The sequence below is a fragment of the Electrophorus electricus genome, chromosome 13, assembly GCF_013358815.1.
Source record: "Electrophorus electricus isolate fEleEle1 chromosome 13, fEleEle1.pri, whole genome shotgun sequence".
NCBI classification, from domain to species: Eukaryota; Metazoa; Chordata; class Actinopteri; order Gymnotiformes; family Gymnotidae; genus Electrophorus; species Electrophorus electricus.
The window spans coordinates 11,297,650-11,323,367 of record NC_049547.1 but is presented as its reverse complement, the minus strand read 5'-3'; the positions used below and the strand labels follow the sequence as shown (position 1 = coordinate 11,323,367).

Genomic DNA, 25,718 nt, shown 5'->3' with positions numbered 1-25,718 from the left:
ACAAACCACACAGAGACAAAAAACTGCGGGTTTCTATCTCCTTCATCTCTAACCACAACTTTTGGAGACATGTTTAACCCTTGACTGTGATCGTGGCAGTTAGGAAGAAAAGTCTGTCTTAAAGATATATTCGAGAGCTGAATTTTAATGATTACTTTTATTCCAGGTTTACTCTTTTTGACATGACATCTGTTTTCCTACTCGGGTTTGTATTTCTTCAACAAGTAGCCGATAGGCTATAGCGACTGACCTTAGTCGGCGTTCCTCGTGTCTCAGGATGCGCGATTTTCTCCGGGACCTTTATGTTACACGTGTATATGTCCAACTCCTGAGAAAGAAGGGAGCTCGTAAATTATGTATCTAATTCTGCTGAGCAGAAATACTTTCGGGTGTTGAGTTTAGACAAAATCTCATGCGCAACGCAATTTCAGTTTCGACTCATAACGCACGCTTGTTTCGGATCGACTGAGCTGAGAGGGGGGCATCGACTTTGAACGATGCGCACGCTAATTTGATGAACTTTTCAAAATCTTCGATCAGTTTTCAGTGGAAGCTTGGAGCCTTTAAAACGTTTAAATAGAAAGACTGTCAAGTTCACCTGAAGAAGCCGTACCTTTGCCGCCACTGATTGTCGTAATGCGCATTCCAATAGATCCCAGCACCAGCCGGAGGTTCAGTCCGCCGTCCAGCAGTCTTCAACCGGTTCCCGGAAAAGTGACTGATGTGAGTACGACTACCGCGCAGCAAGAGGCGAGCACCGCAGTACCGAGACTCCGACCACACGATAACAGAACGATGGTGGAAATCATCGCTGATCACCCCGCAGAACTGGTGCGAACGGATAGTCCAAATTTCTTATGTTCTGTCCTGCCATCTCACTGGAGATGTAACAAAACTCTACCGGTAGCCTTTAAGGTAGGTGCTCGGTCCTTTCTCTGCTCCTTATCTCATTTTCATGCATGAAATTAAAATGCAGTGCAGGGTTCATTCTATTTGAAAACTTGTTCACTCACTTGTCTTCACGAAGCGAATGTTTTCTTTTAAACGCTTTAATTGTTTTTATTTTTTACATAAATCATCAGAAGTCATAAAAATCAAGTTTCTGAACACTTTCAATTCATTAAACTTGCTTTATTTCGAGTTTTGCAACGAATAGTTTATCTTAACGCAGGTAAACGGACAAACCGTATATAAAAATAGATGTCACCAAAGTGCCTCTCCGTAATGATAGAACCGACTGAAATGTGAGAAAGTAGAGCTATTCGTGGCGACAGTCGCATGAATGTTTGATAATCTTTTCACGTGGACTAAACGCTCTAATAAAAAACTAAATTCTAACATTCACTAAGATCAGTGACAATAAAGAACAGTAAAAGTAAGCAAATGGGCTCCAGTCCGTTACATTTTGATATAATTGGAGGCTTCCGCTGGAGTTGTTAAGTAAAGCAGTGGAAATTAAAATGTTGAACTAAAGTCTGGTTAAGCCAGTTTGATAAATGAGCCATCGATCTGTGCAGTTATATTTATATTTATTTATTTGTTTGTTTGTTTGGCAAAAGGGCCTTCTATGGGAACTTCGTTTCTCCGTAATGTAGCCCAAAGAAATCGTTGTTTTAATAAGGTGCAGGGTCCTGTATCAGTGTTTTGTGAATTTTAAATATGAAATAAATGTTGACCATAATTCTTGTGACTTCGAATATACATTTTTAGCTTTAAGCACTGATTTAAAATCATAGCTGTAGTTGGTTTAAAATGAACTTCAGGTCCCTACGCAATATATAAAACAATATTATTTTTTATTAGTCTATTTGAATGGTTGAATCTTAATTTCTTTACAGGTCAGCATTTTAAAATACACATTTTAAAATATCTTCATAACTTTTTTTTTTCAGTTTGGCTGTAGTTAGTATTTTCTAGTACATTAAACACAATACATACATAATACTTTTTGAGCATAACAGATACCGCTAGTATTTAATAATATAATTCAATGTCGACTTATTAAAATTTTCCATAAGGTTTTCTATACATACTTTAATTCCAATACATGCTTTAGTTTAATAATGGCAGTACACGGATCCTTCAACTTTATTAACATTCATCTCTGCAGCCTTGTGTGGTTGTGATATGGTCCTAATTTGTTTATTATTGGGAGTTTAACAGTGTTTTATCTGAATCTTTTTTTTTTTAATTTATTTTTTTTACTAGCATTATGTTTTTGTTGTCACTGATGATAACAACTAGTTAAATAATAATGTGACGGAATGACAGTGGCCTGCTTTGTGGCACAGGTTGTTGCACTAGGGGATGTTCCTGATGGGACAGTGGTGACAGTTATGGCAGGTAACGATGAGAACTACTCCGCAGAGCTGCGCAATGCCTCTGCAGTTATGAAGAACCAAGTGGCCCGCTTCAATGACCTGAGGTTCGTAGGCAGGAGTGGACGAGGTCAGTAGCTCCCCTCTTCTATTTTTTAACAATTCATAAGTTCAAGCGATGCTTTCTTTCTCTGAATTACATGAGGTAAATCCACCTATATCAACACATGTTTGCAAATCGAGAGCTAGGGCATAGTAATAGTGGTTATGCATGTGGTAGATCATCCATTCAGATACTAAACCACATTTTTACCTTGGATACCCGGGGTAGGCAGTATAGTTCATGAACACGTTCTGCACAAATACTGGAGTCGGCAGTTGATTGCAGTATTCTTCTGAAGTTGTAGCAGTTGAAAGAACATGTAAACACATTATTGAGGGATAGCTGCATTGCATATCACGGAGAGTAATTTGAGTGCTTCCTCACTGAAGGACAAGAAAGCAGTGGGTGTGTTGAAATATTTCCGCCTTTGAAGTCTGGTCTTGTGAGTTTTATGATAATTAATTATGATGGTGTGTTCCAAACACACATATATTTACACATAGGACCCATGTACAGTTCCATGGGAGGTAATTGTGGCCCATGTACAGGTCTTAGGCGTTAGTGTTACATGTATTCCTCTCAGGCCTGGCATGTGCAGATGAATGCAGCTTTTGATATGGGAGCAATTACTCCAGAAAAGAGCCCCAGCCCTTGTGATCCTGTGGGAAGACCCCGTTCAGAAAGCAGGCCTTTGAAGAAGACAGGAGAGGCAGAGGGATCAGAGGACCATGGAGTCTGGTGCTGGAGGCAGCCGAGCGCCCCTGAGAGCAGTCTAGACTTGCCTCTCTAATCTTAACAGGCGCTTAGAGTTAAGCACTCAGGTGTTCGGTTAGGGATCCCTGCAAAGGCCTCTCGGAAACACACTGACTGAAATATGTTGATAAATGTTTGATTCAAGTCCCCCAAGAAGCAGCAAGGTATGGATCCTGTATAATAATGTAACAGCAAATATGTAAGCATTTTCTCTGCAGAACCACACTTCAGGCATCCATCAGAATGAATATGCAAACAATGTTTGCTCAGGGAACATTGACAGACATCTGACTTGCTTCCAATCACCTGGCTCAGCACATTCTTTGTGCATCGCACGGCCCTACATACACCCTTAGTGCACATTTACTGTGTGCGTATGTGTATGGGGTATGTGGGTGGGTGGATGGATGAATGTATGTGTGTGAGAGAGATATAGCAAGTGTGTGTTATCTCTTCACAGCTGTCATCGAGGAGAGGGCTTTGGCCCACATGGGGACCCACACCTCCTCAGGCTTGGGTTTCTCCTATCTCTGACATGAGATCTACAGGAGGAAGTCACAGAGGAGATAGCACAGCATAAGGAAATGAAATATGGAAAATTATCCTGCGTGCCTGCAGATTCAAATTAGATATGAATGTCCAAATTCAACAAATTAGAGTATGAAAACGTAAAGCAGCAGCCTTATTCCCATACAAACTGGCATAAGCTGGAGTTTATCTTAAATCAACAAATAATGTTTTGATTTAGGATTAAGGTACAGACATCCATCAGGATAGTAATTATCAAACAACATCAGTGAGGTCTTTCTATTTTTTGTTGCTATTGCCAGTGAGTGAGTGTTTGGGCAACATTTTGGAAACTGTTGTCAGCTTGCACACTTATTGTCCAAGGTAGGGTGGTAAGCAGTAGAGGCAGGTGGTATTTTTAGGAGGTGATGTGCCGTTGCTGGATGCAGGGCAGAGGCAGGGCTGTCTGGGCATTGGGCTTGTGGTGTGGGTGTGGGATCTGGTTACTGGGAAGGGCAGGGCTGGGTTTGATTGTTGGACACAAACGCGTGTTCGAGGGCTAAAGGACAGATTCCTGAGGGAGAAAGCAACAGAGTAACTTTAGCAAGACGGCTGAGATTTACAGTAACAGCTCCATCAAGGCTGGCAAGGTCAGCAGCTTTTAAAAATATACAAAAGGAATATAGGAAGTCCCTCAAAAATGGTAATCACAGGCTCAACATTATGATAAAGTCACAGTAACAGCTTGTTATACCATATACATATGGTATATATACACAGAGCTGCCGATTTATTAGGTACACCTACACCTGTCTATCAGTTCCTTTTTGGTGGTCAATTCTATATACTATATATGTGCTGGAATAAAGATTTCTTCTCTGGAGGCAACAAAACACTACTGTAAGTTTTATATATATATTAGAATTGACTGCAAAGTCACCTACAAAAGCCTAGTAGGTGTACATAGTGTGATCACCCAGTGTATATAGCCAGTGTATAATGAATTTGTGTTTCAAGCAAGCATGCCAAGACCCTATTAGTTATTTTGTACCTTGTTTCTTTCTATAAACTATATTTGCAGATTGAGAGAATTAAAAAAGAGAGCCAGTCAAAAAAAACAGTGATATAGTTATCCCTCGTGATACACAGCAAGGCCCAGCGTGGCGGTCTGCTTTATTGAGTCACTCGCTTTCCACCCACCTCTTCCTGCCTTAGCAGCAGATTGCAGCTCAGAGAATGTGTCATGCCTGACTTCACAGCATACTTCACAGATTACTCTCACTGCTGAGTTTGTTACTTTTGAAGCCTCTTCGAGCTTCCTGAGGTGTCGTGAGAAAATGTTATTTTATTGTATTTTTGCAGCATGACAGCATATAAACAGTACAGGATGGAAGTTCCAATAGACATCCTGTCTCCCCAGACCCCTTAACATTAAACTGAGATGTAACTATTTGTATATGGCTCAAGATTCAGCAGACAGTAGACAGATTTCTTTCATTCATTGATTTATTTACAGTTAAGGTTGAATTGTTTGGAGGCTCTTGTAAGAACTGAAAGGTCGTGTAAGGACAGAGAAGGCACCATGGGACTGGCTTTTGGATTTGAGTCTCGACTTTACATTGAACCCCCACAATACATGACATCATCATCCTGAGTACAGTGAAAGCTGAGGCCATGTTGGAAAACATGTTAAACAAAGGAAAAGCATTACAGCAGGCTTGTGCCATATATTAGCACTAGATGTATGTAAAATAACTGTTTGGTCTGCCTTGCTAAGTACAGCAAAGCCTGCCACATTCTGTCCTATAGCACTCTATAATAATCTTTGGTGACATTCTGTTTTAATTTGATGTCATTATTTTCTGTTGTTTGCACTGTGTTTCAAATTTATTAACTCCAGTGTCAGTTAAAATCCTACAGTTGGCATCATCATCAGCAGACAAAATGCAAATGTGCAGGGCACAGTGAATGTGGGACATTGTGCCGAGGTCTAATGGGGAATGAACCTTTGTGTGTCTTGCAGGAAAAAGCTTCACTCTGACAATCACAGTATTCACAAACCCACCCCAAGTGGCTACTTACCACCGAGCCATAAAGGTCACTGTGGACGGACCACGCGAGCCAAGAAGTAAGTACCCCCCCAAGATCACCCATCATGTGATAACAATTAACATGCACAAAGAGTTGCATGCATCTAAAGCCAGTTCAATACAGGACTGATGCTGACCGATTGCATGTCACCCTCACTGGACTCCTTACCCTCGGCCCAGCCCCGAGGTGGGAAGCAAGGGCAAGGTCTGTTGGGTGGGGGGGGGGGGGGGTGGAAGATGGATGAATGGGTGCATGGATTGTGTTAGCGTGCTGTTTTAAAAAATGGATCCAGCATGTCTGAATGCACAAAGGCCCCCTTTGAGCAGCAGAGGGCTTGCTAAGTGAGAGGCAAACACAAACACGCTCCATGGTGCCACTCGCCTTGCGAAAATGTTTACTGTATCTGCTTTGTGTCTGTGTCCTTCACAGTGTAGTGGTAGCCCCTCATCTTTTCACCTGGAGCTCTCTCCCACATACTCATAATCACATACACACAGGCAACATTGCAAAATAGGGATGTCTGGAAGCTATGTAGAAGCTGGTGTTGGGTACCAAAACAAGGTGTCAGGACTGGTCTTCAGCAAAGAATAGGAAGGAGGATGCACTTCCACACAACATGGAAGCTAAAGTCTAAATTTTACCTTACCATTTGATGTACACGTCTCGTGTTGTCCCAACATTCTAGTATAACATACAAACTGTTTAAAGCTGATCCTTTACCTCTTTGACTCGTGTGGGTCACTTCAAAAACTATGAAGCTTATGCTCCTGTTGTCATCCAGCTCTGAAAGTACAGCTTATATTGATTAGTGTCTTGCACACAGCCTTTATTCTCTTGCTTGCCATTTGAGACCACAACAACAGAGCTTCTTATAGCACACGAGTGCACTCTATACCTACAGAGATAAAACAAACACACAACACTACCAAATTAAAATTTTCACATGGGGCCTCAGAAACTGTAACTACACAAGAGCTGTCAAAAATGACTTTTACATGATGCACATATAGAGTTTGACTCCTTTCAGTCTGTTTATTTTAAAGTCTGTTGCAGGTTCACATTTAACTAAAACTGTGCGAAATGCAAACCATTGTTGCACACATATCTTACAAAGCTTGCTCGGGTTCCGTCACCTGTTCATCCCAAATGACAGACAGGGTAATTAAACCTCCATCCCTGAAAATACTTCATGTCAACATTCCTGCTGTGTGTGTTTGACAATTTGTTTCATTCTGGCATGAAACAAGTCAAAACAAGCTTTTATAATATGACATGACGGTTACAATAATTTGATTAGCATTCTTGTTTACGATTAGAGCCGGTTTTTAGTAACTGGCATCTGACATCATGGGGTTTTTTGGTAAGTGATTGTGTTAAACTGTTCACTTCCTTTTTTCCTCACTGCAGTTAATCACCTGTTATTCATTTACGAGCTCAGCACTTCTCTTTAGGTCTGTCATAGGCTCCTCCTATTCCCTACCCATCATTCCCTCATTCTGCCACAGATTTTGTGGGCACGTGTGCTGTGCGAGGGCCCAGTGCGCCACTCGGTCCACCTCAGCCTGGCAGGGCATCCATGTAAAAGGAGAAACTGTGATATCTGCGCCAAGCAGCCTGGCACACAGCTGTTCCCACACGCTCTTTATTCTTAGATACATAGATAGTTGTATTTTTGTCTGCTAAAGTTTTTTTTGGCAGCTAAATCAATGCTATCACTTCACATGGAGTTTTTCTCTTCTTTCTACCATCCATTCATGTTCCTCTCAATTAACACATGTGGCCACAGACATTTGGAGCCACTTCATACCAGCCTACGATCATCACTCATTATTGGATTAAATGTGCCCTGTGGCATTACTGATTTGACAGGACTTTGATCTGGTTCTTCTCCCCCTTTTTTCTAGTGCTGTTCTCAGGGGAAACAGAAGTACATGGCTTCCAAACATGGCCTCTGTTGATGTAAACAGTAAGGTTTGAGTAATGAGTGGATTTGACACTGGCCTTATATAAGTGCTGGACTGCAGTAGTGCAGTTTCGACAGTGGTACACAGCAGCAGCAGAGAGGTAATGTCCAAGGAGTGATTTATCTCTACCATACACAGCCATGCATCTCATAGATGGCATTATGTTTTATTCAAATTGCATGTTGGTGCCATAATCAGGTAGTAGTGGTCATTTCTATGACAGTTATCAGTGAAGATATTTTTGCACATGATCAAACCACAATAGCTTTCCTCAGATCCCTTTGCTTAAAAAGCTTCAAATCCAAGTGTTAAGTCATTGTCTGCCTGACCTACCCTAACAGATTTCCTTATTCCCTCTTTCCCCTTTTACATCTCTCTCTCTCTCTCTCTCTCTCTCTCTCTCTCTCTCTCTCTCTCTCTCTCTCTCTCTCTCTATATATATATATATATATATATATATATATATATATATATATATATATATATATATATATATATATATATATCTCTTTCTCTCTCTCTCTCTCATCCATGTGGTCTTGCTAAGCATCAGGCAAGTGGCCAGGCAGGAAATGACACACAGAGGCATTTTGAGTTGTGCAACCTCTTGTGAGTGTGTTGTGAAGCAGCCTCCATCAGCCTCCATCTGCCTGTTTATCTCTTCCCTTGAGTATAATCATAGACAAAAACAGAGAGAGGGACTAGCCCATAGACATTCCTAGACAGACCAATGAAATTCACAACACCTTTATAGTGGCAAACAAAGCTCCCTTGTCTCTTGTAATTCTAATTAACAGTTGAAATGTGGTTTTCTTGGCTTGCTATGAGAAGAAGCTTTATAATACATGCTAATGAAATACCTACCTTAATAGATAGATATTGCAAGGATCAACATTTTGGTGATTATGGTGTAATTAGTGTAAAATCTTCTGAGACTTTCAAATACATGTGGTCAGTCTTTTATGATTCTCATGGGATACTCAGTAAAAGCACCAAGATAAATGGCTAACAGTTTTTGATGCAGTGGTGGGCTTATTTTGCACAAATACAGTACTGTCACTCAAGAAACAATTGGCATAGGTCAATAAAAAACAAGCAAGCAATCAGACATTTATCTAAAGAGGTCCAACACCAATATCCCTTTATTTTAACATTGTAGAGAGTTGAACATTTGCTCTGAACATATTATGGGGCCTCAGACATATGATCTGTTACTCAGCATTGGGTGCTATTTTTAATCATTCATTTGCTTGTGTGTGGTTATAATTTAATCTCAGCTAATAATTCCTGATTACTTTCCAGAAGGTTTTGCCCTTGCATTTGGACTAAACTGAAAAAGTGCATACTTCAGGACAATTTGTTATTTGGTGAGCACAGTGCCTCATCTGAGTGTGGATTCAACAGTGTGGTAATTATTTGGTGGGACTGGTGTAGCTGTGCTTATTAAGAGCAATTTAAACTAATGGACTAGGTGGAGTTGCATTGGTCCTTTATAGAGGCCTCTGTGTTTCACATGCCACCATGGCTGACACCATGCCTTTGCAAACCTAGCCTTCGTAAAGGCAAACTAATATCATTTGTTTGACTTGCTACTAAGAAAGCAGTTAGCTGGTAACACATTTGGGATGGCAGGATTTATAAACTCAGTGAGGGTATGAGGAAAGAAATGACAGGGCTATGACAATATGAAGCAGTTGCAGTCATATCTTTTTGCTTTGTACTGGAAGAGATTTGCACTTGGAAATAGGAGCATTTACGATAGCACACGAGATATTGTCAGGGTTGGAGGGGGAAGCACCCCTCAAACATGTGGAATTAATCTGTAAATGTGTGTGGAATGCTGCTGTGGATCATTTGGCATCTGATCAAGAATTTCAGTGGCTGGAGAACAGCACTGCCTAAATGTACATTTTGCTTTGTTTGTTTACATCTCAGCATCTTCAGCTAAGCATGTATCTGACTAAAGGTTACTAACAAAGAAATGTTTGAATTTATAGAGTTAGCTATATAAATATGGTGATTATCCAGATTAGAATCAATAGAGGCCTTGCTTACACAGTGTGTGTGGCTCAGGGTGGCCCACAACTGAGTGTTGGCCCACTAGACTAGTGCATTGACACAAACACACGACTTCTCTGAGCAATGCAGCATGGGCTAATTTTAGGATGTTATTTGAATATATGAATGAATGTTATAGTTTTGTCCAAAATTCCAATACATTGTATCAAGCCAAAATATTCAAGCACTCCAGGTTTGTACGATGAGTTTGTTCTTGAAAATATCAAATGTTGAATAGAGAGCACACCAGAACAGCTAACAGGAGAAATGGACCTTCCATGTTTATTAATGACATATTACGTTAGTAATACGGAAAGCACACAGTCTGTTGTGCATTGTCTGTACACTGTCTGTATTTTCCAAGCTCAGTCTGTGTTTTGACTGCCATGCACATGGCTGGAAAAGAGCTGTTGTCTCAGTGAGGACTCCAGTAAAGCAGTAGCCAGACATGCTTGAAAGCCTCACCTCAATATTTGTGCTTTTGAGGAGGACAGTAAATGACGTCGATGCTCCTCCTCTGGACTCGATCCATAATCCCTTCTGTTTGTCTCTTACTGTTACTTCCTGGTACACCCCACTAGTTTATATATGAAGCTCTTTGATTTGTGAAGGCACTTGTGCCACCACCTGCTCTCATTGCACAGTGCTGTTAGTATCGGCTTTGACTATCATACACATAAAAACTGCTGCTAATCTTGGCTGGTTTATGTTGTGGTTTGTGCATGGAGCCACTCTAATTACCAGAGCCTGAACTGAGCATTAGTGGTGAATTTGCGAAGCTCCTGCAGGCTTTGTACGCTGTGTGCATGTCCTGACAGGTACAGGCTCCCACAACAAAAACCGCTCGCACTCGGCCCCACAGTCAAAAAAGCAGCACAAGCCACTGAAAATAAACCCATTTCAGATTGACTTGCACAAGAAAGAATCTGGGTGTACTTTCCCTAAGCACATTTCCAATTGTGAAGTGAACTTAAGAAAAGTAAGTTTCTGTTGCTGTTGGCTGAGGGGAAACTGAGGGGCTTGTGTTAGCGGCGGCAAGCTGACAGCTTGGACAGAGCTGTACAGTTGGGTAAAATCTCCTTGTCTTTTTCGCACACAGCCCCAGTGTGCTACTTCCCCCGCCCCCATCAACCTCTACCCCCAGGGTCCCCCTGCTGTGAACACTGCTGGCAGAATGTGTGAACGGAACAACGCATTCATATTATTGAAACACATTTAAAATGACTTTCTGGGCCCACTGTAAGTAATCTGTCCACGAGTGTTCAGATCTCAGCCTTCATTCGTCTTCATTTCTACTGCCTTCCAAGTTCTCCATCAGTGCTGCTCAGCGGCGAAGGTTGCAAGGTGGGCCTAGTGTGTCTCCTGCTCCGTGGTGTGCATTATTTCGCCTTGCATAACCTCTCAAAGAAATATGGGTTGGCCATTGGGTAAAAGTTTGGTTGTTTATGTTGTGAAGTTGCACGGTGTCTGATTGCTGAAGCCAGCCTGTTGATTTATAAGGCTCTGGTAGTATTTGTGCCCTTTCTTGGCGAGCTTTGCTTCCTGAATCCTGGAGCACACAGACCACACAAGTGATTGGCAAGGCTCCAGGCCTGCTTGGCTGCCTTGTTTTCTCTCTCTCTCTCTCTCCCACTCACTGCCCTCCTCTCTGATCCTGAGAGCAGACGTGTGTTTGCCCTTGTCCCAACTCCCATTGCTTTGCCTTTTTTTTTCTTTTTCACACTCGCTAATTCCACAGGCTCCATATGAGCTGCCATATAAAATAATCCATTGTTTTTCCCTTCAGAGCACTCAGCCTGCCCTGCTGCTACACACCAATTAAAGAAATGAAATCTAGACGGATGGATGTTTCCCTTTCTTCTCCCATCCATTTTATTCGCTCTGTCGCCATGGCATGATTGATGCAGCCTGACGGCTGGGCTGATATTTGATGTAGTGAGTGTGCCGGCATTTAACGAGTCTGGGGTGTTTTTGCAGGTCGTAATGCTATCAGATGGCAATTTCACATGCATGCATGAACTGTGCCAGAAATACAGCCACACGGTATTTATACGCTCATATTATTTACTGTCCGTGTTGTTTTCTGTTTCTTGAAAAGACAAAGCTTTTACAGTTTTCTTACGCCAAGGGGTTGGAGCCTGCGCATGTGCTGACTCTAGTGCAGAATTGCCCCAGTCCCAGTAGTAAGGGCAGAACACTCTTGAGATGCATAAGATCATCATTTGGGTTATGATCTGCTATATATAATTGTTATCCTTACTTGTAACTCTAGACTTAACCTTTGACTTGTTATGTTTAATTCTGACACTGATATAAACCTATTATTTGTCATGGAGGATGTGAGCATTATGGAATTTCCTTAGAGCTGAATCATTCACATTATTGCATTTTATACCGTCTTGCTCTCTGGATATTTTAGTCTAGTCCAAGTAATTTTTTCCCCTACATTTCTAAGGTTTATTGCCTTTCTTTCTGGATGACCTAATTAAGCTTCAAAATATTACTACAGGGATCTACATGATATGTTCACCATCTGTATCCTGTAAAAGAAAATTAACATATACAGGTATATCTCATTCATAATATTCAATGAAATTGTGACAGGTATTATTACTGTCATTTTACTTTAATGATGAAATATATTTAAGGGAAGAGCACTGCTTTTACATGCCCTGTTTAGCAATGCTGTGTCATCACATGACTGCCCACAGCTGTTAGTGCCTGGATGATGGTGATGAGGCATGACTGTCCTATTCAGTAACACAATGGCAGGTTTGTGTGGTGCATCCTGTGTTGATATTTATGCTACAAGGAGCATTACACCCTCAATGATTCTCTAATAAAATTCAATATGGTGAGTATATTGGCAGATACTGTTTCATGTTGCATGTAACCCCTCATGTAATTTCTGACAAGCTTAGTTCCATATAGACACAGAGGTGTATTCATTCAGCCATTCAGCCAGGGTGAAATGAAATGAAACCAGTTCCCTCTTTTCAGCACCAGCGGAGAGGGGCATGTGTTTTCAGCACCAGCAGAGTGGGGCGTGTGTTTACTCCATTTCCTTCGGCGTTTACATGTGCAGGGAATACTCCCAGGGATTAGTCTCGCTCAGGAACCGGAGGGCTCGCATGCGACTGCGGCAGCAGGCATTAACCCCTGAATGAGGACTCCTTCTCACAGAGTGCTGTTTGCTCAGCATGGCAGCACAATCAGGTTTAGCAAAGTCAAAGGAAGCCGTCCCTTTCGGCTGGAGCTCAGCCAAGCTGCAGTGGGACGTTCTCTTTTCTTCTGTTTGATATTTACTTTAGCACCATTTGGGGGGCTAAGCTGGGCTCGACAGTCAGGCGCATTCTGACTGAGCAGGAAGGCAAAAAAAAACACTGAGAGGCTTCACTTAAAAATTCTCTCTTTAAGCTTCATTTTTCTCCCATATCTACACTCAGGCAAGGTGTGAGTGGCTAGGCTAGGGCAAGCGGTCATTCTGTGACTGACTCTCTTTATTACAGAATGACTCTTTATTTAACATCAGATCATCTTCTTTACTTAAAGACACATACCTTTACTCATACTCTTCTTTGTAGGAAAGTTTAGCCATTCAGCAGTTTAATTATGAGTGTCCTCATAGATAATTACTATGGTGCTAAGCCACATGCAAATCATATTCTCTGATTTTTCCAGTGTTGTCAAGTTGTTCCATGCTCTAATATGCTCAGGAAGGGCAGAGTCTCATCACATTCTCAGTAGCCCCACCCTTGAGGCCATAAATCTCCAGCCCAGTTGGTAACGCTCCATCCTGCTTGCTTTGCCAGGACACCGGCAGAAGCTGGAGGAGCCACCGAAGCCTGGCCTCTTCTCTGAGCGCCTGAGCGAGCTTGAACGCCTACGGCAAACCACCATGCGGGTCGCCGTGCCGACACAGAGCCCACGGCCCACACTCAACACAGCTGCCAACTCCTTCAGCCCACAGGGACAGACACAGATCTCAGGTACGAGGGTGAGGTCACAAGCAGGCTTAGAGGGCGAGGCTGAGAGCAGGTACAAGGGTGAGGCCATGAGCAGGTTCAAGGGCAGGGGCATGAACATGTATGAGGGTGTAACTATGAGGCTATGATTATGGGGGCTGGGTTGTGAACAGGTCTGGCCATAAGCAGGTACAAGTGCTGGGCCAATCAGTATGTATTGGGTGGGATGTGAGCTGGTACAAAGGTGGGATCTTTGGGCTGGACTGTGAGCAGGAATCAGCCCTCTTTCAGCTCTGTCTCTACCTGAAAATATTGAATACTTAGTACTGACTGGTAATCAATTAAATTCTATTCTTTCTTTTTTTTTTCAATATTCCAAGAGCACTTCCTTTTCTGCCTTGGCAAATCTTAGCTGTATGAGATTGTTTTTCGAGTTTCTCCAACTTCAGACCTATATGCAAATGTTTGTTATTTACTTAGACCCCTTCCAGTCCTGCGTCAGTCAGAGCAGACACCGTGGTTACCAGATGACTGCAGAAAGCAAACAGGAAGACATTCTTGGCTTGCTCTTCATTTTGTCACCATTATACTGTTTGCATGCTGAGGTCTCTTACACTTTAGCCACACTTTCATTTTCATAAAGCCCAAAGTTTCTCGATCTGCATGGGAAGGTTCCAGTAAGGGTCTTTGCCATTTGATGTTTGTAATATTATTCCACAACATATTGAAAATCATGGTAACATATTGAGTCATCATTGGTTTAATTTTTAGGCAGCTGTGTTATTCCTAGAAATAACACAGCAAAATTGCAATGAAATAAAGTGAACATGGTAAAAAAAAAAGTCACACCTGCAGACATTGCATTTACTAGCACTGTAGTTAGATGCACTGGATTGATGAATTTTAAAGTAATAGTACAGAACACAGCTCTAAATCTGACCTTATCTGTGTCTGTTTCACAGACCCACGGCAAACACAGTCATCGCCACCATGGTCGTATGAGCAGCCGTACACGCCCTACCTGAGCCAGATGACCTCCCCATCCATCCACTCAACCACCCCACTTTCCTCCACCCGAGCCACAGGCCTGCCAGCCATCAGTGATGTGCCAAGACGCCTCCCAGGTAAGAACACACACAACCCACTTCCAGGTACATCACTACCCACATCTTGTTGTGCAGTGACACAGTCTAGAAGCTCCATTTTTAAGGATGGTATTATAGATGGATGGATGGATGGATGGATGGATGGATGGATGGATGGATGGATGGATGGATGGATAGATAGATAGATAGATAGATAGATAGATAGATAGATAGATAGATAGATAGATAGATAGATAGATAGATAGATAGATAGATAGATAGATAGATAGATAGATAGATAGAAAGAAGCAGACCTCCTGAGTCTGCACACTCTGCTTGCTCAGCATGTGCTGCATGAACACCGTGCCCATGGGCAAATACAATATGAAAGTATATCTCTCCTTACCCCGATCACCTGCCCTTGGGCCTTTGAACATGAGGAAAACTCCCTTTGAAGTACAAAAAGTACAATAAAAAGAATAGAGTTTCTGACTCATACATCTCAAAAGGTAGACGCTGTAAAGACTTAAGCCTCACAAGCAGAAAAGACCTCTGTTTCTGTGCTTTTATTAATTGAACAAGCACTGCATTTTGTTCACCCCACTACAAGCAAACATGAAGCAGGACCATCTTCTTCGATACACCTGTTTGACTCTTTGCCAGGATGTTTTTGAACTTTTTTTAAACCCCCCCTCTGGCTCCCCACCCTAACTGTTTTCTTTGAGCATGCAGTGAATGTGAAAGTTTAAATGACTCTTCGGTGTGGCTGTTCATTGCCTGCCTTTTGAACCCTGGCCAGCTGCCTCTTTGGGTTTGATTAGTTTAGATTTCACCCACCCATCCCCACTACCCAACCCCCACCCCTCTTTCATCTCAGAGATGTCAGCCTTTGTTCTTTCCTCAGAGAGACACACGCACCTCTTGGTCCTAACGCCCTCTACTCTTGCTTTGATGAGCTCTGAATGTCCCTCTGTAGGAAGGGGACGCCCCAGTGAGGCTTGTTCCTAGCAGCTGGCCCGTCCTGGCCTTCTCTACTCCTTCACTGGCTCACGTTACACTCAGCCTCTTTATTCCTTCAGCAAAGCAAAAAGACCCACTGACAGACAAGACGTAGAAGAATAAGGAGAATAAGCTAGCAACAGTCTATCTCCAGTGTATGTCATAGTTTTGTGTCTTGCACGCTGTGTCTGGATGTTTCGTTGGAGGTTCAGCAACCTGTCTTCTTCATCCACTAGCAAATAAATAGTGTGAATGTCCTAGACAGTCCCAGACAATAGTGGTGTCTGCTGTACCACCTCAGCAATATCTTTGAGCCAAGAGACTCATTAGAAGTACTTTCAAAGAAAAGCATGTGCTATGTGAGTCAAGTGATTTTGAAAATCATGTGGTATGTGATCATGATCTCCTTAGAGCTTCAGTAAAGGATAATTTGATTACATTAACTAGAAAACATCAGACTTTTTCCAGAGGTTTATGGCATAATTCTTCAAGGATGTGGAAAAGATGCATAAGATAATTGGCGGCACTTTCTCTGTTACTTTGTCCTCGGACTAGTATTTCCTTTAGAGTTGAAGCAGCACAGGGTTGATAGTGCAGAGATCTGACGTGCATGTAATTGGCCACACGTGTTCTGTTGTGCGTGCCAACCCGTCAGTCATTGGCCCGCAGACAGCGGGGCGGCATCTCGCCAGCAGCCCACGCTACTCTGCCAGGGGGCCGGAATGGAGATGACCTCACTGAGCCAGGGCCCGGCATCAGTGTTGTGCAGACGAGAGCAAGAGAGAGGAAGGGCAAGGAAAGTGTTATGGCAGTGCTAGAGGAGAAGCGTCGCCATGGGACACAGTGGAGTCGGGTGATGATGGGGGCAGGAGGCATAGAGATGTCCTTTTCTGCCTTTGCGCACGTTGGGCCCAGTGCTCTGCAAACCACGGGCCATCAGGGGTTTATCATTGTTAAGGAAGCCAAGTGAAGGTCTGAGCGAGCAGATTTGCCACTTCTCTCTGGCTAATCGCAGACGTGCAACCACATCTGAGACTACTCATTATGCATCCCGTGGAAACTGTTTTGCCCTCAAACTGCTTCCATGTGTGCTCCCGCTATATGCTGCGATTATGCCTCTTTGATTTTTTTTTTCACAAATCTATGTGTGTGTACACATGAACTCACAAAACAAAGATATGGCAGGTCATCTTGCTATGCAGCAGATAATGTGAGAGATTATTCCCCTGCATAGCAGTGGAGAAACAAATAGGTGTTAACAAGGCAAATTTTTGTGTTATTTTAGCGAGTTAGTGGTAATAGCAGGCAGTTAAGGGCTTTAATGTTTGTAACTGTCTTAGGAGATGAGGGAATGTAGAGAGTGATTACCTGTTCAGGGTTTTCAATTTTCCTCAGTACTGCTGAAGAATCAGGTAATTGCAAAGATAACATTAGACAGTTAAATTACCACATTTGTTTTGACATTTGGAGTTCGTGACCCAAATTAAAGAAATTTATCACCCAAAGATAAGTCCTTTTGTGAGGTGGGTGATGGATAACACAGAAGGAGAAATTTAGAGTACATATTAAAAGAAATGCTTCACAGCGCCCCCTTTTGTTCAAGCTTCAATTCTTTTCACACAGGTCAAATATGTATTTTCATACAAATATGTTCAGCTCTTGTGATTTTCAAATGAAACAATACTACTAATTATTAGCTGGAAAGCTATTGAACAAAGTTGAATTTTCTCCCCCTCTCAGGTACGTCTGATCTGAGCCATTTTGCGGCCGACCCACGCCAGTTCGAGCGGCAGTTTCCCAGCCTGTCGTCCCTGACAGAAAGCCGCTTCCCTGGCCCTCGCATGCACTATCCAGCAACGTTCACTTACACACCGACCCCTGCCACGTCTGCCATGACCCTAGGCATGTCCACCACCACCCACTACCACACCTACCTGCCTCCACCCTATCCCGGCTCCACCCAGAACCAGAGCGGCCCCTTCCAGACCAGCAGCACCCCTTACCTTTACTACGGTGCCTCCTCTGGTTCATACCAGTTCTCCATGGTACCCGGAGGGGAGCGCTCGCCCTCACGGATGCCACCTGCCTGCACCAGCGCCTCCTCGGGCAGCTCTCTGATCAACCCCAACCTGGGTGGCCAGAGTGAGGCCGGTGAGGCAGATGGCAGCCACAGCAGCTCACCCACTGTGCTCAACTCCAGCGGTAGGATGGACGAGTCCGTGTGGCGACCATACTGAGAGCACCCTAACTAACCTTGAAGGACCTGTTAGGGAGCTAAGTTCAGTGATGTGTGTCTTTACAGAGGTGGTCTCTCAAGCACAAAAAAAGGTTTGTGAGGAATGCTACCACACACAAAGCAGTGTATCTTTAATTTACAGAGTGCCGTTACAGGGAATGAAACAAGGCATTATTGTGAGCTATCTGACATTCCACTGCAGAACCAGTGATAGCTGTGCACACACTCCATCACTGAGTTTTAACTGGCATATCAAAGAACTTCTATTGTATTAGGTCTTGTCTTCCAGACTATTGACTGAGATTATTTTCATACTAACTCAGTATAATATAGCATTTTTTTAACACTGAACATCTTTTGGTTTGTTTTATTTATGCGTGAAAGGTCAGCTATTTTAGGCAGTACCTGTTGACATTGTATATACCCTTCTTAATTTATGTATAAAATTGTAGCAGATGTGGTACTGAATAAGAAACGATATAAGCCATATAAACCTAAATTATGCAAAGTGGTTAATGGGACAAAATTTTAAACGCTTGAATATTTTGGAGACAATTAATAACTTAACTGTATATTTACTCATTAGTAATTTAAAATATGTTTTATCATTATTCTAAAAGACAATCAAATATTCAATATGTAAAGAATGAAGGAAAGAGACTATGTAGGCAGACTCTGTTGTCAGATGAAATGTATTTCAGTTGTTTTGGGATTTTAATCCTTAGAAAGCAGTGGAATTGGGGAAGGAAGGCTGGGGTAAAAATGCAGAGCACTTACAAAAGACACCAAGATCTGAAGTGAGGGAACTGTTTATTTACACGTATGTGGTATATTCCACTCTCAGTTCTTTTCCTGACTTTATCCAATGTTTATCAAGTTAATTTATTTTAAATGTCTTTTTCTATTTAATGGTGTTGTTGATTAAGACCAACAGCATGCAGCAGGGGCCTCAGTCTTCCCGCGTTTGCGTGGAACTGTGTTCACATCTGAGTGCCTATTAACACTACAGTTAATGTTCTTCTTCAGTTTACATCAGTCCTGCCCTTATGAATGCAATAAGTCTTTTAGTCTTATAGACTCAGCACATGTACACAATTCATCTATGTGATCAACCTTTAATTCTTAAACTGGACTATTAACTGTGTACTTGTAAAGTCAGGTGAGCACTAAGCAAAAAAGGTAGACCTGCTAGAAATCTGCAAACTCCGAAATGGTTTTCAGTGATTTTGTGTCTCTGATGTCTCTTTGCAACGCTTTTCTGCATCTCAGAAATGTAACTTTGTGGTGTCAAGTAAAATGTGTTTCAGATATTCCAGGTCATTCATTTGAAGATGCATAAGGGGAGAAATTAGGCCTGTTTTAGATATGAAGATTTGAAGATGTTATATTTCATAATGCAGACTTTTTAGTTAAAACATGCAGACATACAGGCCTTTTTCAATTATCTAAAATACTTAATACCATTAATTTACATAAAGACCATCTGTCATTTCTTTTTCTAATTGTGGATTTATTTATTGCTTGACGAACCAAAATGTGTCAAGATAGATTTCTTACTAAGAGATCTGCAAGAAAGAAATGTCACCAGCTTTATATTTGTAAAGGTGTAATTTTTTACAAGTTTTAATCAAGGTCCTTGGATATGTATGTGTATGTTTTTGGATTCAGGCAACATGTGGTACTTCATACTTAATTGTAACTTAAGAGGCTGCAGGCAGCACCCTGGGAAACCAATGTTTTTGTTTTGTTTTCTGTTTTGTTTTGTTTTTCTTATTTTATCTGAAGCAAAGCACTTCTTTTATTTTCTTTTTGCTTTTTGTTTTAATTTTTTTTAAATCAATGAAGCCTAAATGGTTTGAGAAAAAAGGAGGCTATCCAGCTGAACAGCTGAACATCACATGGTTCTGAATGGTCAGAATAGTAGTCTGCATAGCAGAGCCGGTACTGGCTGCAGTGAAGACACACTGCCCCAGAGTGACCACATGCCTTTCCAGCATCTGCCATTCACTTCGAGTCCTTGTTTTCTTTAATTGTTGTCTTTTGGCTGTGAGAAGAGCAAACATGTTTACAATATGGCAAGAAATCTTTAAGAGCCTGTGCACTGTTATTATTTGTAATAACTGCTTTACGGCAGAGTTTAGAGTTTATAACCAAAAAACTAATGACTTGGTCTGTCTGAATTATATGTTTTGGTTACATCTCAAAGCCAAAGTCTTATGAGTGATTTTGGACAGTAAAGGGTTTGCGTCAAACAGCTGAAAAATACATAGCTCAGTCAGTGTCCTGAGTTTTATAAATGGCTTATGGGGAAAGTTCATAAGAGACTGTGGTCTACAAACTCACTGCTGAATTTCACTCCCCAATTTTTTAATATATATATTTTCAAGTGATTGGTGGGGTTCACAACTTCAAGGTCCTCGTGGGTCACTTATGTTTCATAAATAACCAAATAAGAATTTTCCCTTCAAACTAAGGAAGATAAGAAAATGCTTGTAAGCTGGGAGAAGTTGATGACCTTAAAGAAATTGTGCTATTATTTCTAGATCATCTACAAATTTAAATCTTTAGCTATTTTTTGATTGTAGAGAATTCAGCAGCAAGTTTAAACCAGCCAGCATTGAACAGCAAATGCCTCTACACAGTATCTTTTACTTCTCTAACATCATGTTAGAACATGTCAATCAAATACATTGTTTTGTATGTATTATTCTGGAAATAAATGTACATTGTTTTGAATAATATTCATAAATGTTAAGTTTGTAAACTGCTGCAGAACATTTTTGTTTACTTTCAAGATTGCTTTCTATGCACATACTGTACAGATTGTTGTTTAGTTGGTCAGTCATCCTGGTTTGCTCTCTCACATAATTTGTTGGTTTGATTTAATTGCGAAACTTTCAGCAGTTTCTGTGGGACTAACAATCTTGTAAAAATCATGAGATTGTTGAACATTTCTAATGATTATATCATTGGTCTTGGAGAATAAAAAATGAATTTTGTTAAAATGTGTGGACTACCTGATGTCCCCCCCCCCCTTCTCTGGAGAACTTAGAAATCAGACGTCAGTGAGAATATGAGGCAGTCACTGTCTCATGGTCACTGAAAGGCTGAATGATATATATTATCCTCTACTTTTTTTCAGTTGCAGAATCCAGGGGCACAACTAGACCTCAGTAAATGTGAGCAGACAGCAGGTGCTTCCTATGAAAACTGAACTAGTGCTGAAATCACCAAAGGGAGTGAGAAAACCACTTTAACTTCTACTGAGAATAACATTCCCTCAGGCACCAGGCCTTTGTACTGTGCAGGTATTACTGCCTGTGCTACCCCCTCCCCCTCCCCCCACCCCCCAATGGTCAGCTAGAAAGGCAGAAGTTGTGTGCACTCCATTAAGCAGAAGTCTTTAGTTCAGGCAGTGTGTCATAAGTCATGATTAGTCCGGAATGTACATGTAGTCCCATATAGAATGTCAGCTGACATTCTGTGGCCAACAGTTCATTGAATTGAACTTAGTTGATGTTGGGGCCCTTTGTTTGGCTGAGAAGAGTTTTGCAGGGATTCTTTTCTGAGAAACACATGCACAACAGGTCTGCATTTTACATTAACATTCCCAGTCAGACATGTGAAACATGAATCGGGCTCTTTACACATCTCTAATGCCAATCTTAGAGCAGCCCGAACACTCACCTCCCCAGGGCCAACTGTTCAGCTCCCATTTTGATTTCCTAAAAAAGAATGTGAATATTTGGTGAGTATGTTTGTTGAATGAGGCTTATCTGAACATGTTTTGCTGATGCGGAGTACAGACAGGCCCAAATCTCTCTAAGACTCCAGAAGATGTCACTCTGCCAGATGCATTTGGTATAGTGTAAATTTCCAGACTTTCATAACATAAAGGACGTGAAGTACAAATGGACCATTCTATATCATGTGATGATTAACACAGACTGATTTGTTTAATGAAAAGGGTCAGTAAATGCAGAACGATTTTTAGACACATCGCTGACTGTTTGTCTAAAGCTGTACCAAAGGCCATTTAAACCCTCATGTCAATGAATGCAAACACCCTAAATCTGCTGGGATCTAGCTTCAAACATATCAGTCAGGAAACTCAATGGATTTTGTAGAACTACTTGCTAATAGATACAATTACAAAAAAGGAGGTATTTCTTCTAGAAATGTATTTGTAGCACACAAGTCAAGCATTACTCCAATACATGGCTCTCTTTGTGCTGTACATTTCAATAAAAAATATAATAGTACTCAAAAAGAAAAACTTTCTAGACTGTACTGAATCATTGTTCATGAGCAATATTGTAGTATAATGGTATGTAGCCTATCAAAGGCACTCCCAACACAAGAGCATTTCAACATAAAAGACATCAGGTCATGAATCTTAGTGAAAAAAGTGAAAAGCCCATGTGATAAATGAATCCTAGTACGACAACTGCCAAGAGCTGTGGTGTCCAAACCAACAGAACCTCTGTGTTTTCTTGCTCACATCTCCGTCTTTATTTTAGAAGCACTGATTTACGCATCATTTCCTATATTTCTCCTCGGCTGAAATACGAGGGCTCTGGTTTCACTGCGTGTTGTGAGGGTCAGTCATTTCTCATATACCTAAACCCCAGGTCGCGCCAAATCATTTCACAAGCAATCACATTCTGCCTTGTGCTGTCCCAGCCCCGCTGGCAACATGCCAACGACAATGCCCAAACGCCTTTTACAGGGGGTGTGCCCGAAATCTGCCGGCCGTACTTTTCGTGGGACATCTGAAAATAGAGACCCTCGGTGTCCCTGGGCTGTCTAAGGACTGCAGACGGCATCCTCGACCCAATGATTTATGCTGGCAGTACAGCGACCGGTGCTGGTGAAATATTTGCTGCCACAGGGAGGGATCCGGACAAATGAAGTGTGAAGCTCAGGGGAGCAGGAGGGCGGCAGTGCACAGTCACTAAACACTTACAGCACATCGGGTCGGGAGCGCAGTTGAGCTTTACATGAGACCAGCAATACTCGTGTGTGGAGAGTAAGTAAGTACATTGCAACTAATCCGCTGTGTTCGAAATGACGTGCATAAGGCGTGATTAAGTTAGGTTTTCAGCAGTTTACAAGTCAAAAAAAGCAATCTGGTTTCAAAGGAGAAGTTAAATGAGTTAAGAAAAAAAAACTGAATTTAAACCTAGTGTGAGTGAGGACTAAAGAGATGATGGTTCAAGGACACGTCTCATGCTTCACAAGTCTGCATCAGGCAAAAACAAAAAGAAATACTGCCCTCATGTGGACTTTTTTTAAAACAGATTTTAAAAAATTCATATTTTTATATGCACAAACCAGTACTAAAAATGCATTCTGTTAAATTTAACAGAACCATCTTGAAAGAAGAAACTTCAACAGTTTTTCTAACATAGGCCTGTAAAGGAACCTCTTTTTTGGTGTCATGTAGAATTTAAGTAAGCAAAAACCAATAATAAGCAGGTATAACTGGCATTAAATTTAAATCCTTTGTAATAATGGCCATATCATCACAGCCTAGGAAGATATGTCTCTTAACACCAGACAACAAAGAAAAGGTAGGTATATTACATACCTGCAGTTCTTTGACAGTTAATAGTGTACTACAAATAGAACCTGTAAACCTGTGGTTATGAATTCCATAATGACGTCTGAATTAGATCCGGTTGCACTCTGAAATTAAGTCAAACCTGATTGAGTATCACTATGCACTGTGTCCAATCAAGAAGAAGAAAATATGACTTGAGAGCAATTTGATTCGTTCCTGAGCCAGGATCAAATCAAATTGCTTTCTTGGGTTACATGCTTGCATTGTTTTATTACAACTGCATAACTCCATCTAGAAGCCTCTCACGGCACTACTTAAACATTAGGGTTATGTTTAATTATGTTTAGTTCATGTTTTTTGTAGCCTAAATTCCTAAGTTCAATGTTCCTAGAGACAATACAAAAGTATCATATTTGTAAGCAATACATAAAAAACATTTTATATACCAACAACAGATTATATCAAAGTATTTATTAATGCTTTTAACAATGTCTGCACTAATAATCGTTTTTTTTTTTCTCTTTTCAGGTGAACTATATTACAGTGAAATTCAGGTATGGGGAAGGAAGGACTAAATAATTTGAGTTGCTAGCAGAGATCAGTGATGTCCTTATGTTTGGCATGTCCCATGTGCAGGGGACAGGGAGGGGTGCCGACCACAGAGAGGGCAGTTTCAATTAGCAGAGAGAGAGTCCCCCCAACACACTGTGGTAGGCAGAGAGAGTGGGTGAATGCAGCCAACGAAAAAACAATAACAAGACAGCATTCTAGAGCACATGCTGAAACCCTAATCTGAGCTCAGTGCTGTGTGCACCTCCAATCAGCCTTGGAATGGTGGGCGACTGGTTTTATATTTTAGGAATAATGCTACTTGGATTCAATATTTGTATGTTTTGAAAGGAGACTGAGCTGTAGGTTGTGCTGGGGTCTCGGTTCCAGCATCGTTTCAGAGCAGAGCAGTCAGGCAGCAGGGCAATGAGCTGATCAGGGTCCAGCAGGACCCAAGAGGACACCTGCATCTCAACACCTATCAACCCATCAATACACGACACTTACCCTACTCGCAGACCTCAGGACATCATTACTTTTCCTTCTTTCACAGAAGCACATTTATGCCAAAGTTGGGGAAAAGAGATGTGCAAAACAGAAGTGAGGACCTGTTCTGACACCTCAGTGGAAGCAGTGTTGTGCCAAATGCTAAACAAACACATATGCCTGAGAGTGACACTATTGCTGTTCGTCGGACTCACCCTCTCAATCTGCCACGGCCCAAAGTGGTTCAGGGCAGGCCCACCAGTGCCCCTGGACCTCTCCTCAGGCTATGAAGTAGCCATGCACGACCCATTCCAGAGTCTTCTGGGTGTATGTGAGTGAATTAGTGCAAGGTAGTGGAAGGTATTTTGCATTAACTGAGCCTTCTTTCACACATGCATGGCATGTTTGGCCCTCTCCAGATACTTCTGTGAAGGAAAGGTTTCTGAGGTTGTCATTTGATAAGCAACACTGATTTACAGTTAGACTTGTTTATCAAGAGTTTCAAAACATATATAAGAACTCACATTAAAAAAATTTGTAGGACTAACTCTACCCCAAAATCAAAGCTATGGCCCAAGGTGTGAGGGTACTATCTAGCCATTACTGCTTCAAAGTGAGATGGAAACATGGTGTTGATAGTGAAAGGGTATATACCACTCCTGAAAATCCCAACATTCTGCCTGGCACAGAACAAAAATAACTCTTACCAAAGCAGACAATACTGAATCCCATGACATACACACTCGGCATGAACACATCGAATTTTCCACCATAAAACATGAAACTACTTGGCTCTTTCCATGAGGTGCAGATGGACAGCAGTGAAGTCTAAGTCAAGATCTGACCAATCTATACCCACAATTACCATGCTGTCTGAAACAGGGACAAACTGAAACATTTGGTATTATTTAGAGTCCTAGCAATGGCACTGATGCACAACCAGTCCTCAGTAACAAATCCAACAAGATCTCAGGAAATACTACTGTGCTGGTCTGCTCAAATCTGCTTCATCTTTATAATTATAAGGCTGAAAAAGCTTCT

The 25,718-nt window shown here is 41.6% G+C and overlaps 2 protein-coding genes across 4 annotated transcripts in view; one reads left to right on the top strand and one right to left on the bottom strand.

The window, feature by feature from the left end:
- supt3h (SPT3 homolog, SAGA and STAGA complex component) overlaps positions 1-705 on the bottom strand; it is a 67,826-nt gene extending 67,121 nt beyond the window's left edge. Inside the window, exons 1-2 of one of the 2 annotated variants that reach the window (XM_027002447.2) lie at positions 614-705; positions 251-328 (exon numbers count right to left, since the gene is read on the bottom strand). The gene's annotated coding sequence lies outside the window, so the exon portion shown is untranslated. Of the gene's footprint in view, positions 1-250; positions 329-598 lie in introns of both variants that reach the window. The other variant, XM_027002448.2, reaches the window with a different exon arrangement.
- Positions 254-21,084, top strand: runx2a (RUNX family transcription factor 2a). 2 transcript variants are annotated; one of them, XM_027002444.2, is made up of 6 exons: positions 254-915; positions 2,292-2,448; positions 5,705-5,809; positions 13,607-13,783; positions 14,722-14,883; positions 17,584-21,084. In XM_027002444.2, the coding sequence occupies exons 1-6, from the start codon at positions 637-639 to the stop codon at positions 18,078-18,080; spliced, it is 1,377 nt and encodes a 458-aa protein (XP_026858245.1). In that variant the 5' UTR covers positions 254-636; the 3' UTR covers positions 18,081-21,084. The 2 variants fall into 2 exon arrangements, with proteins under 2 accessions (XP_026858245.1, XP_026858246.1); XM_027002445.2 differs by lacking the exons at positions 14,722-14,883; positions 17,584-21,084 and adding an exon at positions 14,240-14,713.
- The last annotated feature ends 4,634 nt before the right edge of the window (positions 21,085-25,718 follow it).

Excerpts from the sequence above, each read along its gene's own strand:
- runx2a (XM_027002444.2), top strand. The coding sequence starts at position 637 with ATGCGCATTCCAATAGATCCCAGCACCAGCCGGAGGTTCAGTCCGCCG. Across the intron at positions 2,449-5,704 it reads CGTAGGCAGGAGTGGACGAG|GAAAAAGCTTCACTCTGACA; the intron begins GTCAGTAGCTCC and ends TGTGTCTTGCAG. Across the intron at positions 5,810-13,606 it reads CGGACCACGCGAGCCAAGAA|GACACCGGCAGAAGCTGGAG; the intron begins GTAAGTACCCCC and ends TTGCTTTGCCAG.